Below are 18,502 nucleotides of genomic sequence, written 5' to 3' on the forward strand. Positions count from 1 at the left end.
GATCATCATTTAAATAGATATAATGTGATTGATTAGAGTGACGAGGCACTAAAATGAGCCGTTACATTTTACCATCACGCGTAACGTTAACTTGTGTGTGATACTTTGTGGGGCTTGTAGCCTCCAGGGGGCGCTGTCAGTCTTTAACATCATTATAGGATTCATTTCATGTTATTTTCTATCGCACAATATCGCAAATTAGCCTCATGTGTCTTTACAGTGTGAACACATGTGACGTCCTCTGTCCAGAACCCTTCACATCGACAGGACAAACTCCCCAAACAATGAAAGGTGTTTGATGAGGAGAATAAAGGGAAGAAACCTTTAGAGACACAGGACGGTCCTCCAGGGACGGACAGACCGCGATGGACGTACAGAATGAACAACGTGCAATATGTATAATACATTAAATTCATCTGACAGAAATGATTCAAATGAACATGTTATCTCCTCATATGCCTTCATGATCATCTCCTGCTCTTCCTTTAAGTTTATTTGCCGTTATACTGTTAACAAATCCTGGTTTCTGTGATCGACTCTTCCGCCTTCTGACGTGAGGCGGTTATCCTGATGACTGAAGTCTGGTTCAAACTAACGAGACGGTTTGAACTGTTTGCATTGAGGAAAATAAAGTACTAGTGAGAGGAACTGCTACTGCATCTGGGTCCGTACCTCACCCGTTACAATGATTCCCTTAGCTACTGTTACTTTGTTATGTGGATGTACTTATTAGCTGGTTTCCGTTTGCACAATGTGTGCTATTCATATCCATGTTTTGTGAGGGGTGCAGTCACTGATTTAATACAATCTTGTTGTTGGGATTGGCCTTATGCAGGCCGCCACGTAGGGGTAATGTGGTGGTTAATAGCTAGTGTGAAATTAAATCATTGACATCAATAGAATTATTAATAATCACTAAGATAATTCACTGAATAAATATATAACGAGGCACCACCCTAAAAAGGGACTAATGACCAAACTATAAATCAAGTCTCATAATTGATATTCACTCATTAAGAGCAAGGAATTGAAGGTTTGAGTTTGTACACTGACGATGTTTCCAGCCAGCATTACAGCACACGGATGCAAAGAAATCACAGAAAACTGCTCCTTAAAGTATAACAGGTTTTATTAACTTCCAATAATACTAATCAGATGTCAATGCGAAGAAGGGAGCTAGCTGGACGCTAAGCTACCAACCACATGGCTGAGGTATTAGCAGGCTGTGTGTGTTCACCACGTGTGTTCCTCACATAGTTACACCTGTCTGCAGGTAACTACGGGTGTGTGTGTTAGTAAATTAGAAATCAAAGAAAGAAGGAAAAAGCAAAGCAGATCTTATTCGGAACAGTGAGGCGCGATAGTAGTTCATAAACACACACAATCTCTGGTTCAACAAGACAGTAAACACCAAAACACAAATAACGACACATGCTAATGTAACTTCTGCCCAGACTTAGCCTTCCTGTGCGTTGATGGCTTTCTGTGTTTCCTCCAGTCTCGTTTAACCGACCGGTCCGGTTGCAGCGATCGATTGGGGATCATGAGGACTGTTGGTGCTCTTGTAACACGGACGTTTTATTCAAGGGGGTAGAAGTTACAAGTTTTCCTTCTTGGGGAGCTGCTTGGGTCAGAAGTGGGGACTTCTCTGGAGCAGCTACAAAATGTTTTGGAGAGGCCTGAATCCTGTCATTGACGCCAGCCGATTTGGAAAGTTGATTTGAAGAGGCTGTCCCCCCCCTCTCATCAATAATGACTCACTCTCAACCAATCAGAACACTGGATTTCATCTACGTGTATTATAAACACGATTAATCCGTTTGTTACACAGGCAGCAAACTTTCTCGGCTCACCTACTTGATGGACAGCTTTTTTTTGCTTTTTCTAAATCTATTATAGAGTAATTTATTCTACGGTCAACATCTTTTGAATCACATTGCTGCATGTTCTACATGTGGTCTTTTCTCCTCCCTGCTGCTGTGCAGGGAGAAGTGAGATTGAGTTATTGTGGCGCTGACGCTGTCAATTAAACAAGGCAAACGCCTAACTGACGCCTTATTATACAGTACTTCTGTATATTCATCTCAATAAATGTATAACAAAAAACGTTACTGAAGTCAAAGCCAAAATCTACAATTTTACAATTTTCTAATACATTACAGTCATGATACGATTTCAATAGTATCTCAGCAATCCCAGAATGTTGGTTTTTGTGTGTGAGTCAACATACTGTTAATTGTGGCTTCTTAAACCAGATCTGATGCATGTGATCATGGATTCAGGGATGTAATTCGCTAATGGTAAAGTTTTGTAAAATAGGATATTTCGCTGGTCGACAGTAAACAGAGTTTATTAAGATCATGTAGTAAAATGTTTTTGAAATGCTTTTTTATTTGATATGGTCCTTCAGTATTGTCCTAAAAGGTATATTGATAAATGTTTAATCTGTACGTTTTTTAAAGCATGGACTTCCCTGTGACATTTGGAGTATTCCAGCATTTCACTTCTCTAATATATCTCATCTTTTATGGTTTGCTCAGCATCACCAAGGCTCTGGCGGAAACCTCTGTATGATAGTAAGTAACAGGCTGTATGCTCAATGCTTTTCACTGTCATTTGCTTGGTGGGATGTTTGACAATTATCCTGTTCTCCTTTTTAGGATTATGCATGTTGAAGTGTAAGGAATGTTTGGACCTGAATTTGAAGTTGATATTCATTTACATTGTCAATAATTGAAATACACAATATATGTAATATTGGATGGTCAGTTCCGACTTCAATAAAAACGCCTGAACTACGTTATGTTTCATGTGTCTTAATAGGGGATCAAATAAAAAATGTTTGGAATAAAATAATGATGTTTTATAAGTATTTTATCAAAATGAGTTGCACTAATACAATTTAATCTTATCGCATAGATGTTCTTAGATTGAGTTATGTCTATATAATGTATGTATTGGATGGAAATCCTGCACACAAATGAATTGAGTTCATCAGTCTCTCTCTCTCTCTCTCTCGTTACATGCATTTGAGTAATATTAAGTTGTATAGATTACCTACAGCTGTGAGCCACAATGGTATGATTCCCATTTCAAGTTATTGAAGCTATTTTCAAGAGCCCTAAAAAATGGGATCTTTCAGCTTTTAGTTTTTTAGATGCCTTGTCATGTCAAAAAAACATGCAATTTGGTGTTGGAAGAAAGGTGAATAAATCCTTACCATCTATATTCATACTGTCCTTCATGACCAATGGCTGACCCTTGACCAAAGGGTGAGGCGGAATTAAGGGCAATATGACCAATGTTAGTTTTTGGCGAGGTCGCATATCTAATGCAGAGTAAAAGAAGGCCTTGTCATAATTTAGCTTTAGACTTTTATTCAGGTTTTTTGTTTGCAAAGCAGTGCAGTGCTTGCAGATGTTAATCTCCAGTTGTCCTGCTTTTAGGAACTAGTTTTATAGATACAGATAACTTATCCAATAAACCAGATTGAAAAAGCCAAAAGCGGTGGGGAACAATATCCGTGAGTAAAAATCAACCCTGGAAACTCGCACATGCATCCTGTTTTCACGCCAGGCACCGGAGCGGCAGTCATCAAAGCAGCAGAAAAAGCTGGTACAGTCTTTTCCATCCAAACAATCGTAGGCAGAGTCCCCTTCCTCGTCATAGGGCACAATGTTGGTCATCTGCAGCAAGGAGGTGCCAGGATGGGTATTTAACACGCTTACAGATTTCTGCTGCGGAGGGAACGACACATTTAAATTTGTTGCTTTTATATTCAGCGAGCTGAGAAAGAAAATGTGTTGAGTACCTGTGTGACGTTATTGGCTTTGCCCTTCTTGGTTTGTCTGTTGCTGGTGAAGTAGTGCAGAGTTCCATACTCCATAAGTGCAGCAAAGGTGAAAATGAAGCAGACAGAGACAAACAGGTCCATTGCAGTCACATAGGAGACCTTGGGAAGAGACTTTCTTGAGATGGTGCTTAGAGTTGTCATCGTGAGCACTGTGGTGATACCTAAATGGATAAGAGACAAATTGCTCAGAGGACTATCGTATAATTTTTATCTACATATATTTCAACGCATAGAACAAATAAGTGAAATATCATAGCAGTGATTGGTACTTCAACAAAGTCCCAGCTAGCAAAATTGTGTAAGCCCACACGGCGCAGTATTAAAATGACATTGCAATAGTTTTAGGTTTAGTCTGGCAACCACAAGCTCAAAAAAATGGCATACCCATGAGGAAACGGGTAATAACTTTGTAACTATTCAAGTCAATACAATGTAACTAAATTAATGTTTCAACGTACAGACTATTGAAACACATTTTCCACAAAGGAGCTATCTATTAATAATATTGCCTAAGAACAGTTGAATCTGTATTTGGAAAAATGCATCACTCTCCCCCAAATCTAGAAATCAGAGAGAATCCTCAAATCAAGATACTCATTACATCACATCACATGTCATTTAGCTGACGCTTTTATCCAAAGCAACTTACAATAAGTGCATTTCAACCATAAGGACACAAACTCAGAAGAACAAGAAACTAGAAAGTGCAATTTCCTCAAATAGGCCAATCTACAACTTGCTGTAGATAAGAACCATTATAAGTCCAATGTAAGTGCTACAGTTAGTGTGTTAGTGGAGGTAGAGTGTGAAGAGGTGTGTCTTTAGTCTGAAGATGTGAAGGCTCTCTGTGGTCCTGATGTCTTCAGAGACCTCCTTCCACCATTTAGGAGCAGGACAGCAAAGAGTGGAGATCTAGTCGAGTGTTTTGCTCTCAGTGAGGAGGAACAAGCAGTTTATCACATGCAGAGCGGAGAGTGCGGGTCGGGGTGTCGGGTTGGACCAGGTCCTGGATGTGAGCTGGACCCCATCCATTCACAGCGCGGTACGTGAGCACCAGTGGTTAGAACTGGATGAGCCATATGGCGGCAAATCACTGTCAAAAGAGCGCAAGTCAGGTTGATGCACATGCGTAAATCAAACATTCGCGAGCAAGTTCATCTCGCGCGAGATATTTGCTTGCTCGCGAAACGTGAACTTGGTGGCTCGCGAGGTTAGTCTCTGCTCGCGCTTGAAGGTGTTTTCTACGCGCTCGCTGTTTTTCTTTTTGACAGTGAGGGGGCGGAGCCAGTCACCATGGTCTCTACACCTGATTGGTTACAAACCAGCGTCTTTGGATTGGCTGGAGTGATGCATCAACACAACTATGTCAGCCCATTTCCGCACTATAGAAAGGGGATAGAAAGTGAAAATTATGAGATAAAACATTGTGTATTGCGTATGTCAGCTATTTTCTTGGTAAAGTAGTTGACAAAGTCTCCGGAAGAAGGGTGGAGCGGGGAGGAGGACTAGGGGGTTTGAGGATAACACACATCATCCTAGACTAAATAGTGGAACGTGGGCGATTTTCCACATAACAATGATTTATTTAAGGTTATTCCTTCAGGAGTTACAGTGCCTAGTAGCACAGAGACAACCAGTCATCATCTTATCCTCACCGCTTATCCTTAGAGGGTCGCTGGAGGGCTGAAGTCAATCCCAGCTAGAATCGGATGAGAGCTGGGGTTAACCCTGGACGGGTCGCCAGTACATTGTGGAGATGACATACCGACAAATACACATTCACTCACGTTAAACTACCTTGATGAAATTTTAGAGTCACTAATTAACATATTTTGCATGACTTTTGGACTGTGGAAGGAAACGGAATACTGGGAGAAAATGCAAACTCCATGCAGAAAGATACTGGGTGGGCTTGAACTTCTTGCCTTGGACCTTCTTGCTGTGAGATAACAGGGGTAACGTGGCGTAGGGGCATAGGGGTAGAGAGGGTGCGCTGGGAACCGCAAGGTTGGTGGTTCGAGCCCCAGCTGCCCCATGTCTGCCCCTGAGCAAGACACCTAACCCATAATTGCTCCCTGGGCAAAAATGTAAAAAGCCATGGGTTAAAATGTAATGTAAGTCGCTTTGGATAAAATCGTCAGCTAAATAACCTGTAATGTAATGTAACAGTGCTAATCCCCACTCAACCAACCACCCAATTCTGAATGACATTGTGCTTGTAACCAACAAAGAAGTGGTTTCTGTTCTTGATGGAAATTAGTGCTGCGTTTGACACCATTGATCATTGCATCCTGTTGAAGAGACTAGAATATTTGGTTCTGATTAAAGAAACCGCACAGAGCTGTTTTTTGTTGTAAGTACCAGATCGATCCCAGTTTGTGTTTGTAAATGTTGAAACCAAAAATTGTTTGGACGACGGTTTCATGGCCAGGTGTTGCCTGTTCCCTCGTGCTCCGTCACTCCATTTAAAATTACAGTCTGTACACATGCAACATCCTCTGTCCCGAAACCCACACATCAGCACATCAGAAGATATCGTAATTAACCAGAACAATACAAGCCGCAATTGGCTGAAGTGACTTACACCAGGGACAGCTGTGCACTTTCCAACCTATTATCAGCTAAGGGCCAATAGAGTTACTAAACCATAATGCGAAGGCTAGTTTAAGTCAACTTTTTTTTCAATTTTTTAACGGTAAAAGATGACTGTAATTTATATTTCGATGTCCACTCATAGAAGGAGGCACATTTGAACTCTTAGTATGTCTTAGTATGTATTAAATAAGAACATTAAATAAGAACATATCAAACCTAGAGATGTACGGGCTGGAACCGCATCCTTGTTGATCCAAAAGGAGACCCAAGACAAGACCACAATCATGCTGCAGGGAATGTATGTCTGGATGGTGAAGTATCCCATTCGCCGACTCAGGTCAAAAAAGATTGTCATAATTACATATTCCCCTGAAAATATATTAATAAGGTAGATATAAAAACAAACAGTTGATTGTATAAGCACAAGTGAGCTGTTCATGTAAGCCGCAGTGAAATTTATCCCACTGAATGGAGGTCATTTCCTACCTTTAATCAAGAGCTTGTGTTTTGCAATTTAAGACGAATAAATGATTTCAGTTTAGATGTTTTAATGCTCTTCCTCAAAACCCTGTCATTATATTCAAATAATCTCTGCTTACCTTTGGACTTCTGCTAAAACTATATATGTGCTGAGATATATTATTGCTTCCACAGATGCACCATCTTCACTCATTCTTCTCACACGGCTGTGTGCCTGTGAAACATCTGCTATGGAATTTCTCTCCTGCTCTTAGACATTTTTTTGAACAACAACCGTGTCAAAATGTCCACCCAATAGAATATCAGTGTATTGTTGACCAATAAAATCATCCCTTCCTAAGTAGTCCTTGTTGTCTGGAAAAGAACCCAACACAACATGGCTAGACAATCGGAAGAAGTGGCTGAAAGGTGAAATGGGGCCTGGTTAAGCAGCGATTTTGACGCTATGCTCACAAAGAGAGGTATACAGTAAGAACATCAATCAAAAGAAAAGACAAATGGACTACATGAAGCCAAGAAAAAGGAGCAAAGCGGAATGAAACAACACACAACACCCAGCTTAATGTGTAGAATCCCACAACTGTGGTAAACATGGACATGGACCATTTTTCAAGGTGATGTGGCTTCCAGAGAGAACCCATGGATGGCTGACATGCAGAGAACAATGCTGACATCTGTGAAAAGCACTTATTTACGTTGATTTGGTTTTGGACAATCTCCTTATAATTGAGAAATACACAACACAGCGTGTGTTGACAGTTTTTGCAAATAGCATTCTACCAACAGTTATGAAATATTGCTTTGGTCGTTGGCCAGACAGAAACCAGTGGATCACTGCTGGCATGACTGTGCACATTGGACTCCTGCTGCATGGTACAAGGCTAGTCATACCTGCTAACATGTTAAATGAGCTCCTTCAGAAAGTTCACAGGGGCATCAGCAGAAGGTACAGCGCAGAGAATTCGATAGGGAGACAGTGTGCTGACCAGTACTAAGTGCAGAGAGTGGACTGATGAGAAACTTCCAGACACAGACACGCAAAAACTAGGTGCAAACATACTCACTCTAAGATACTGCAACTGTTATTTATAACATATTTCTCTAGAAACACTTAGAGATTGCAACTCATTCAAAGATGTGTGCAATAAACAGTGTGACGTCTCGACTGTTAAAAAGCCACAGCTCCTGTTGGGCCTTACTAGCATGCAAAGCCTCACCTGAGTGCAGCTTACTGCCCTGCACAGCTACCAGAAATTACCTTTGAACCACAAAGCCTTCCTTTACTGAGAGGTATCAGCCTGGACCTGCTGCAACTCCATTAAACAAAGAGTTGAAAAGATGGCTGGATGCTATATGTTTCAATAGGAGGACCATGAAGTAACTGTTCTCAATGGAAAACACAAGTAGTCTTCATTGTCTGTAAAAACACAAACCACAACCACCACTTGTAGAATTACATGATACTATACCAGGGCCCAACCGTCTTTTACTCACTATTGCAAGAACAGCCGCCCTTTACAGACACTCCAGTAAAGAGAAGGCAGAAATAATAGTCAACTCTACTCCAGGCCATCTATATATACGTTAAACCAAATCACTAGCACAGTGAATAGCCCATCCAGATATATGTATATGGTTTGAGCAGAAATCCAAGCATAAGAGGCTAGATTGGGTGTGAGGACAGGGTTTTGACAGCTGGTATTAAAAAATCCGAAATAATCATCAATAACCTGTGCTCTTAAATACAAAAAAGGCTGTTGAGAAATAAGCTCCATTCCTTTGCAGGTTTTAAGTAGTAAAGTATGCATGTTATTCTAAATATGAAATTGTACATACATAAGTATAGATCAAATACGAAATCTAATCCAAAGTCTACATTCTTGTAATATCAATGCTGAATATCTCACCTGACTGGGTGTGCGCCACATGAGAGGTGTTTCTCAACCCTACAAAGGCAAATTGGTAAAGTCTCCAGTACTGCTGGTCTGCCACCTCCACTGCTCGTCTCTGCCACCGGTAATTGATCTCATTTTTGGGATAACCATCTACCAAACCAATCAAGACACAGAAATCTAATACATGACGTAGAAAGCGTTTTCTTGTAAACAGAATGAAGATATGTAGGCAATACATCATAAGAAAAATGGAACCATGGCAAGCAAAGAATAGCATTCAAGATGAAGCTTACCTGCCCAGTGTCATGGAATGTATTGAAATGAGCAAGAGGTCTTTAAAACATATGCATCAGTCAGTGCACTACTTCGATAGATAATCATGACCTTTGATAGACATTCCTGTAATATTCAGTAGTCGATCAATGTTTTGCTAAATGTGAGCTAGTGCTCACAGTGTCTCTGAGGTGTACTTTGGAGGAAATACAATGCCAGTTCATTTTCACACTCGTACACCATTTGTAGATTCACAGTCTATTTGACTTGAGCTTGCAGTACTTCCCAAATATAAATTCTCATTGAAACCTTTTCTGAACAAGTCCTCACTTCTAGAATTTTTTTAAGTAACCTGTGCAAATGTTTTAGTATTTTTCATGAAGGTTTTCTGATATGCCAACGCTTAAGGTCCATACAGCCAAATACAAACACATTCGATTAATCACTGCAATAATGTGTTAGGGCAAAGGTTACCTTAATGGTTAACTGAACCAATACTGCCTTTTAGTAGAAGAAAGGACAACGTCCAAGGGTGCTAACGTCACATGCTTTGACTTTTAATTTAATCACAATCTTTTAAAGATTTCCACTGCTGCTGCGAGCAAATCATTTGCAAAACTGCAAAGGGATAATTCCTCATGAGCCACTTTTACTTTTTTATGCCTTTTATCAATTACTGTATTTTTGTTAAAAAAGCTTAATTTCATTCTGTCTTTTTTTATTACATTTATTCTGTTTGGTTGTCATTTGATGACATTTAGTGTGTCAATAGTATACCTAAGATTTATACTCAACTGAATGGAATAATCTTTTCCTTTTTCAGTAGCGTGTGTAATATGAAAGACATGCAAGAGACAAATGAAGGGTGACACAGACACCATGAATCAGATGGAGAAAGGTGCATAATTCATAAAGTCTGACAGAGAAAATGTGACTGTGTGACCTGTCCGCTGAGGGAGCATATGATAGGTTGGTACAGGCTGAGAGCGGGCAGCCTCAAGCAGATGGGCCTTATAGCAAGGAGAGGGAACAAGGCTGAGTCACAGTCCACAAAGAAGCTTCTCTGCAAGTTCCAAAAGTTGAAGTCGAGATGAGGAGCTCAAAAGTCGTTGGAGCAAATATTTGACCACCTACAGCTTGAAAACTCCAGTGGACACGAGTGCTCATCCATTGGAAAGTTATGCAGCTTTAGGTAACACTCCGCATTAATAGTCAACCTGACAAAAACAGAATTGTGACAGATAAAAACATGTCTTAGCATTGTTGTCTTCTCCCTGACCGAAAATAGTAAAGGCAGTTCATGGTTTCTTCTGTAATTACGCCAAACAATGTAGAAAAATAATGTACTCAAACCTAGTGATCCAGACACAAAATGGAACTATACAATACAAAATAAAAATTCACCGCATGAAAAACACATTATTTTGAGGATAGCTCAAAAGTACAAATAGCTACCAAAAAGGTACATAAACTGGTTGCATAACTGAAATACCTCAACGTGTACATGACTCTCCCGTTACTCCACAGCCTCAGAAGACGATTGGGAGTGGTGATCCAGTGGGCGTCAGATTTGCGGGAATTCCTGAAGAACGTGTCAGGAATCCAGATTTTGCCTACCATGTTACTGTTGAGCATGAGCAGCTTTGTTGAGCTGTTGAACTTCAATCTGCTGTCATACCATGTCTGGGCAAAGAAGATGTCAATGGTGTATTCCTGTAACAGATTTAGGAAAAACAACTTTAACAATCTTGGGTGAGTGCAGAGCATTTTCGTCCTTCAATCGGGGCATTGGCGGTTTGATCACCAACTCTGCTCATCCGCATTTCAATATGTCCTTGGGACGATTAACCCCAACGTTTCTCCTGTGACTGCAGTGTGTGAATGTTAGTTACTGATGGGCAGGTGGCTCTGTGTATGGTAGCTCCTGTCATCAGTGTATGAATTGGTGTGAATGGGTGAAGGATGACAGTTGGTGTTAACGTGTTGGGAGTGGTCGGAAGACTAGAACAGAGCTATAGTTTATTAAAGTCTACTTTAATCATTCCCAGAAGAAATATGGCATTTATTTTTGGGCTAGAGAGTGTGACGGGCTGCGGCTCTTCCCTATTTTGTGTGTGGTAATTTTCAGGAGAAGATGACGCAGATCAGGCTTTTCGGTTCCCCAAAGCAGGTTTGGCTAAATCACCACAGCAACACATGGAAAAACAGAACTTAGTTCGCCAGTCCCGCAGGAAAAAAAGGCAGCTCTCTTTCTCATTGATGAAGGAGAGAGTTCTCAGAGATCTTTAAGGCCCGTCATAACATCACAATGACGTCCTGTACGAGCGTTATTGATGCTGAAGACGGGAATCATTTATTTAGATTTTCTCGAGCCGTTGGTTGGTTTATTTGTCGCTTAATAAACTTCTGGATGTTCCATGTTTCATTGCTTCAATTGATCATGTTTTTGATTATGAGCAACAGATATATACTGATATATCACATATAGATATACATTCACACACACAAAAAACTCCTAGTTCTATATGCTCACCTACACATACGCTGATACAGTACATAGATCCTATTCATTCGTATCAATTAGATTCTTTGGGCTTGTTTTCATCTGCAAATTCTGAAAGAAATGAGATCATTATATTTTAGTATAGTTGGTTTATCTATCTTAAATGAGCCTGCGCCGGAGCTGGGTTATGATTATTTTGCTGAAATTGCTTCTTTTCATTGAAAAGAATCTGAATAATAAAAAAGAAATAGCTACACATACATTCATTGATGATACATGATACAGTCATTTAATACAAAGTAAAAAACGCTTTCCTGAGTAGAAGGTTTTAGTCTTAAAAGAGTCTGTGTTGCCGTCAAGAGGTCAGGGAAACTGTTAAGCGGTGCCGAGCAAAAGGACCGGAGGAGCGGACTGCTTGTAAATCTGATGGTACGGGCAGAGGTACTGTAATTACTGTAGTTCTTGCAGGTAGGGAGGAGCGTTGTGAGGTCGCAACCCCAGAGTGGCGGCAGGAGGCCGCAAGGGGGCTCTGAAGAACGCGTCCTCCGGAACCAATCACCAGAATTCTGAACACCTGCGAGGAAGGACGCGTCCTCCGGAGCCAATCACCAGAATTCGGAACACCCACGAGAGAGGAGACCTATAAGAGCAGACTGACGCAGCGAGCACAGTGTGAGGTATTGCAAGTACGCGCCTCCGCTGAACCCCTTTGTTTCTCTGCTTGTATTCCTGTAGAACCAGTGAGCTTCCGTGAATCGACCTTCCTCAATTCTGGGTTGGTAGAAAGAGCTCTTGGCAGCAGTGATAGAAGCAGCAAAAGAGGAGCGAAGAGATTGAAACTCAAGCAGGTGAGGACCTGAGACAGCCCCAACTATAAGCGATATCCAAGAGGAAAAAAACCAAGCTCCACTCTCCTCCTCAGCTTCTGCAATAATTCACATCTTATTAATGCACATCGCTGATTCAGCTTCTTCCCCTGAGTTTTTTTGAGCTTTCTCGCCTCACAGGTCTCCATAGATCATGGTCCTGACTCTTGTCTATCACCGTGGACACCTAACGCATCAAACACCTTACAGTTTTGGTCCCATTATTGTTACTTTCAACATGAATGCACATCACTAGCTTTGTTTCTCCCACAGAGGCTTTTTTGCCTCACAGGTTTTCATAGATTGTGGTTCTATCTGGACCATGGCCCTACTGCCCCTGCCCTCCTGGACCTGGCTGGCCATCGTTATTAATATTGGTCACATTTCTATTACTGTTACCATGAACCAACATTGCTGACTTTGGTTCTTTACTGGACTGGTTAGTTTCTTCCTTATTTCTCCCCATTGAAGGGTTCTTTTCATTTTAAGGGTAGTGTTTTCTGTTCCAATTTGAGGGTTTCGGGACAGAAGATGTTGGATGTGTATAGGTAGGCTGTAAAGCCTTTTGAGGCCAATTCTTCATTTGTGATTTTGGGCTCTACAAAATAAAATGAATGTCAAAATACAAACTGGTAAAACATATTTTTTTCCATGTACATTCTGGTTTGTTTTACACTAATAAAGGGGAATATACAGTATCATCATACCACGCAAAGGGGAAGACTCACCATGTTGATGGGGTCCACTGGTCCAATGCTGTTGATGTACACAGATGTTTCAATCACTGTTGGCCTCACTGAAACATAACAGAAGACACAGTAGTGACCATTTTTGTTTTTGGGCCTGAGCACAAGTTCTTCTATCGCCCTAGCACTGATGTAGTCGGGATTCATTTGAGAGCCTCGTCTACCTCCTGTGGTAGATAATGAAAATCACTTCAGCAGTAACCCATACTCTTTGGACACATTTGAGCTAAAGCATATTTCCAAAGATACCCTTTACTTGCCTCCAATATCAGGTCGCAGTTTGTTGTCATAGCCCTGCAGAAGTTTGTTCAGGATCAAAGTCACCTCGCTCTCGTAGACCTTCGGTGATAAGACCCAAGTCTTATTTATGGGAACAGCCTCATAGTCTTCTTCTTCCCGTTTACTGGACCCAAATGCTGTACTGTGGAGTAGAAGAAGAAAGAGTTGAATTTTTCAAATTTGTATTGACTGTAACAAAAGGTAACCCCAGACACAGGCACCCTTTGTTATAAAGCAGGGAATGGTATTTGCCTTAGGCTGAGCCCTATATCACACTCATGAACTTTAGGTAGGTTGGGAGAGTTTTTTCTCTTTACCTCTTTACCGCACTAACACAGAAAAACAACCAATCACACACCAGGGCCCTGTTCCTCGTACGTGGCTTACTGAGTTAGCTCAGGCTTTTCGGTTCCCCAAAGCAGCTTTGTCTAAATCACCACAGCAACACATTGAAAAACTTGAAGCTGCTCCGGTTCATCTGAGCTGCTGGATCAGTTCATCAGTCCTCATTGATGAAGGAGCGACATGAGTTAGATGAACGTTTTATAGGGAGAGACTTCTCCCAGATCAGAGACCCGTTTAGCCGCCATGACGTCCTGTACGAGCGCTACAGATGCTGAGGACCAGAATCATTTATTCACAAGAAGATTTCCCTGTTACGTGATGAACACCACACGCTGCAGCCGAGCGTCCACTGTCCCGCAGACTGTCTCACTTACTGTCCCGCAGACTGTCTCTCATACTTTCTCACACACTGTCTCACTTACTGTCCCACAGACTGTCTCTCATACTGTGCCTCAGACTGTCTCACCTACTGTCCCACAGACTGTCTCTCATACTGTGCCTCAGACTGTCTCACCTACTGTCCCACAGACTGTCTCACTTACTGTCCCGCAGACTGTCTCACTTACTGTCCCGCAGACTGTCTCACTTACTGTCCCACAGACTGTCTCTCTTACTGTCCCACAGACTGTCTCACTTACTGTCCCGCAGACTGTCTCTCATACTTTCTCACACACTGTCTCTCATACTGTCCAGCAGACTGTCTCTCATACTTTCTCACACACTGTCTCTCATACTGTCCCGCAGACTGTCTCTCATACTTTCTCACACACTGTCTCTCATACTGTCCCGCAGACTGTCTCTCATACTTTCTCACACACTGTCTCTCATACTGTCCTGTCTGTATGGTTTTGCGATGCAGAGAACATCTGGAAGGTTTTACACACTTTCACACACGTTTGCGTGTTTCTTGCATTTGCCGACGGTTCTCATTTCACGCGTTTTTGTGCGTACGCATGGGTCCGAGCTTGCGTGAAGGGCCGCACATTTTTCCGTCAAGTTTTCTTTTTATAAATACCAATTATTGCGTAGAGAGCGGCGTACGCCTTCTTTTGTGAGTACGCAACGTTTATGAATGAGGCCCTTGGTGAGGATGCCCCCTGGGCGCCTCCCTAGGGAGGTGTTCCAGGCACGGCCAGCTGGGAGGAGGCCCGGGGAAGACCCAGGACCAGGTGGAGAGATTATATCGAGTCCAGGCTGCCCCATGTTCCATGTCGAAGTGTCCCTGAGCAATGCACCTAACCCCTAATTGCTCCCCGGGCAAAAATGTGAAAAAGCCACGTGTTTAAAGTGTAATGTAAGTCGCTTTGGATAAAAGCGTCTGCTAAATGACCTGTAATGTAATATCTCTGCACTGGCCTGGGAACGCCTTGGGATTCCCAGTCAGAGCTGGTAGATGTGGCCCGGAAAAGGGAAGTTTGGGGTCCCCTGCTGGAGCTGTTGCCCCACGACCCGACCCCGGATAAGCGGCTGAAGATGGATGGAATATCGCAAATTAGCCTCATGTGTCTTTACAGTGTGAACACATGTGACGTCCTCTGTCCAGAACCCTTCACATCGACAGGAAAAACTCCCCAAACAATGAAAGGTGTTTGATGGGGAGAATAAAGGGAAGAAACCTTTAGAGACACAGGACGGTCCTCCAGGGACGGACAGACCGCGATGGACGTACAGAATGAACAACGTGAAATATGTATAATACATTAAATTCATCTGACAGAAATGATTCAAATGAACATGTTATCTCCTCATATGCCTTCATGACCATCTCCTGCTCGTCAGCGGAGAAAAAGGACGGTCTTCCTTTAAGTTTATTTGCCGCTATACTGTTAAAACAAAACTGGTTTCGGTGATCGACTCTTCCGCCTTCTGATGTAAGACGCGCACACGCAATTATCCTGATGACTGAAGTCTGGTTCAAACTAACGAGACGGTTTAAACGCCAATCCACCTGCGAGGAACCGAGATAGCCTGATGTCAATCATCTGGGTAATTTGTGCTGGATAATGGGACATTTGATCGACTTTGTTTAACCACGTATGAGGAACTGGGCCCTGTTTCCCCAGAGCACGTGTTTGGACTGTGAGAGGAAACCAGAGTACCAGGAGAGACCCCACGGAGACACAATGCAGACTCCTGGACCTTCTTGCTGTGAGGCGACCACCTCCCCACCGTTCTGCATTGACCAAAAAGATTCAATACATCAGAGGATGTCTATTCTCTATCAAAACCAAGCCGAGTCACAAATAGAGTCACATAAAACAGTATTTCATTGGATTCTTAATGTGTTTTATAGCCTGGTGTTCCCCAGTAAGCTACAAAGTGGCCTCTCACACACGTGACTTATACTGCATTGCTCTCCTCCTTTCTATTACGTCATCTCTGAGAATGGGTTTGTCCTCGTATAAACCACACCCCCTAACTTAATTCCTGCTTCAGTATCAGAATTGACTTTATTCGCTATTTATGTATGTATAATATGACTTGAGTCTCTGTTCTCTCCATACATACCAATAAACAAGAAAAATAAAAGTAAAAAACAAAGACAATATAAAAGGTAGAACGGATGTAAGTATACACATTTATCAGTACATGTGATTGTTTAATCACGTCTATCGAGAGCCAATCAGCGTTGAGATGCTCCGCTCGTCATCACCGCCGTCCAGCTGCCACCGCGTGAACACACGTTATGAAACGTCCGCTTACCGGAGACACACACACACACACACACACACACACACACACACACACACAGACCGTCATCAGACCGGCCGCTGGTCCGCCTGAAGCCGCAGTCATCCAGACGCGCCTCCTGGTGGAGCCGCTGACATTCCGGCTGTGTGCGGCGACGGATGACGTCATGAACCCGAACACGACACGTTTGTGTAATTCACACAACAAATAAAGAGCAGAAACGCTGGTTATTTATTGTCATGGTGGAAACGATAAGTGTCTTTACGGCAAAAGCCGAGGAGATAAGCCACGCCCCATTTCCGGAGCACCTTTGTGAAATCGTAACGTTTAATCTGAGGTCAGAGACACTGGAGTGCAGACTAGTGTTACAACAGTACTTTAGTTAGAGGACATGAGGGGACCTGGACCTCATTGAGACTGTTTATTGTAGAGTTCATCCATCTGCTGACTCCACAGTCACTGCGTCATAGGGTGAAACACTACAAAGCCTTTTCAACTCCCCTCTGCTCCGAACAGGGCGTAGCATGATCAAATATGTACCATCTGTAACTTGTTCCCCAGGACGAAGGGGAACCCTGAGGGATTGTTACTGATTAATGAATCAATAAGTCTTTGCATTCTGAGAATCACCCCAGTAGTCAAATCAAGCATCCTCTGCTTCAGCTGCTGTGTGACAGACCCTCTGTTATTAGTCTAAACGCGGTGTTCCCCCAATAAACACCAGTCATTCATTTCCCAGTAGAGTTACACAATGTTACACAACTCTCTCACCAGTCACAATGAAGGACGTGCAATGGAGAGGACAACATGTGTCTCCGTGGACCAAGCCAGCCGGCTCCCGTCATGCTGCTTCACATCATTACACACTTACCAGAGTCCGAGTGCCAAAAGCATCCCGGGGTTCATGGCTTCTGACAAACCGCTGCTTCTCCTTCACACCTGGCAAACGAACTTCACGCTGTCCGCGAGAGAAGAAGTCTGCGTGTTTTGGTCGTCCGCTTGCTTCTCCATAGCCGCTGAGGGAGGGATGTGAGAAACGCTTACACAGTGTGAGGGGGAGGAGGGGGAGACGTGCCGGATGCTGACTCTGCTCCAGTCCTCTGCCCGACGCAAGCATCTGGGTGCATGATGTCTAAATGATGCTGGTAGATTCATTATAGTCACTTTTCCATTATTCACACCAACGTGTGTCTGCAGATGAAGCCTGAATCCGGTTTGAAACTGCTGCAAACGGCTTAACTCACTTATGAGAGATTTAAGATCCAAATCCAACCTTGGATTCTCATTGGAGGAGAGCCAGTATCTTCAGAAGAAGATAAGGATCTAAGCCCCGCCCCGTTGGTATTTCCTGGTTCCAAGGGATAAACTCCCTTATTGTTGTAAATTGTTTGAATATTTGTTTGATTCCATAAGAAATTGAATTAATGCTGCTTATTTGAATAGCTAACCTAACAGGAAGTGCTTTTAATTTGTTGATCGACAGGAAGTAGCATGACGTTGTCTTGGCTTGATGTGATCTATAACATGTGAACCTGTATCGTTTTGAGACGGTGACTGTAACAAGCAGAGCGATCCGTGCGGTTGTTTAGCTGTAATGTTCATCTCTTATTGTGTGTGTCTGCAAAGCGCTGACTGTAACATCTGTAGCTTCTGTTCCACGCTGCTGTTATTCACGTCAGTAGCTTAATTGCCGCCTGAATCTTCGTTCACAAACCAGTAAATGTTCCACTTCCTGTACGTTGCTACAGAGGCGCCGCTCGTCTCAATGTCCCGTTGGGGACGACACTGAAGCCCAACGTTGCTCCCGTAGCGTGACTGATGGGCAGGTGTCACTGTACGTCCCAACTGAATTGTCGGATGATTAGAAAATGAAGACTGATCAACAAGTACAGTCCATTCACCATCTACATACAACAACCCGGATCTCATTGTTGATGATTATGTTCGTAACTTAACCATCAAACTTCATTTAGCTG

At 42.5% G+C, this 18,502-nt stretch overlaps 1 protein-coding gene across 5 annotated transcripts; it reads right to left on the minus strand.

Moving 5' to 3' along the window:
• Positions 1-3,360: 3,360 nt before the first annotated feature.
• On the minus strand, positions 3,361-17,763 carry gabrg1 (gamma-aminobutyric acid type A receptor subunit gamma1). 5 transcript variants are annotated; one of them, XM_078089099.1, is made up of 10 exons: positions 17,398-17,755; positions 13,472-13,632; positions 13,194-13,261; positions 10,775-10,809; positions 10,589-10,678; positions 10,231-10,313; positions 8,836-8,973; positions 6,665-6,817; positions 3,812-4,014; positions 3,361-3,737 (listed from the first exon to the last, which is right to left on the minus strand). In XM_078089099.1, exons 1-10 carry the CDS (start codon positions 17,430-17,432, stop codon positions 3,456-3,458), a joined length of 1,248 nt encoding a protein of 415 aa, XP_077945225.1. In that variant the 5' UTR covers positions 17,433-17,755; the 3' UTR covers positions 3,361-3,455. The 5 variants fall into 5 exon arrangements, with proteins under 5 accessions (XP_077945225.1, XP_077945224.1, XP_077945223.1 ...); XM_078089098.1 differs by having other exon boundaries at positions 3,361-3,686; positions 10,589-10,809; positions 17,398-17,758; XM_078089097.1 differs by having other exon boundaries at positions 3,361-3,734; positions 10,589-10,809; positions 17,398-17,758.
• Positions 17,764-18,502: the final 739 nt, after the last annotated feature.

This window comes from Gasterosteus aculeatus, chromosome 15, assembly GCF_964276395.1.
Source record: "Gasterosteus aculeatus chromosome 15, fGasAcu3.hap1.1, whole genome shotgun sequence".
Classification (NCBI taxonomy): domain Eukaryota; kingdom Metazoa; phylum Chordata; class Actinopteri; order Perciformes; family Gasterosteidae; genus Gasterosteus; species Gasterosteus aculeatus.

Coding starts and splice junctions, on each gene's coding strand:
- gabrg1 (XM_040199403.2), bottom strand. CDS start 17,432: ATGAACCCCGGGATGCTTTTGGCACTCGGACTCTG. Junction 8,974..10,230: donor TCCACTGGAGTTTTCAAGCT/GTAGGTGGTCAA, acceptor TTGGTTTGGTAG/ATGGTTATCCCAAAAATGAG. Junction 6,818..8,835: donor TGTGGCGCACACCCAGTCAG/GTGAGATATTCA, acceptor ATATATTTTCAG/GGGAATATGTAATTATGACA.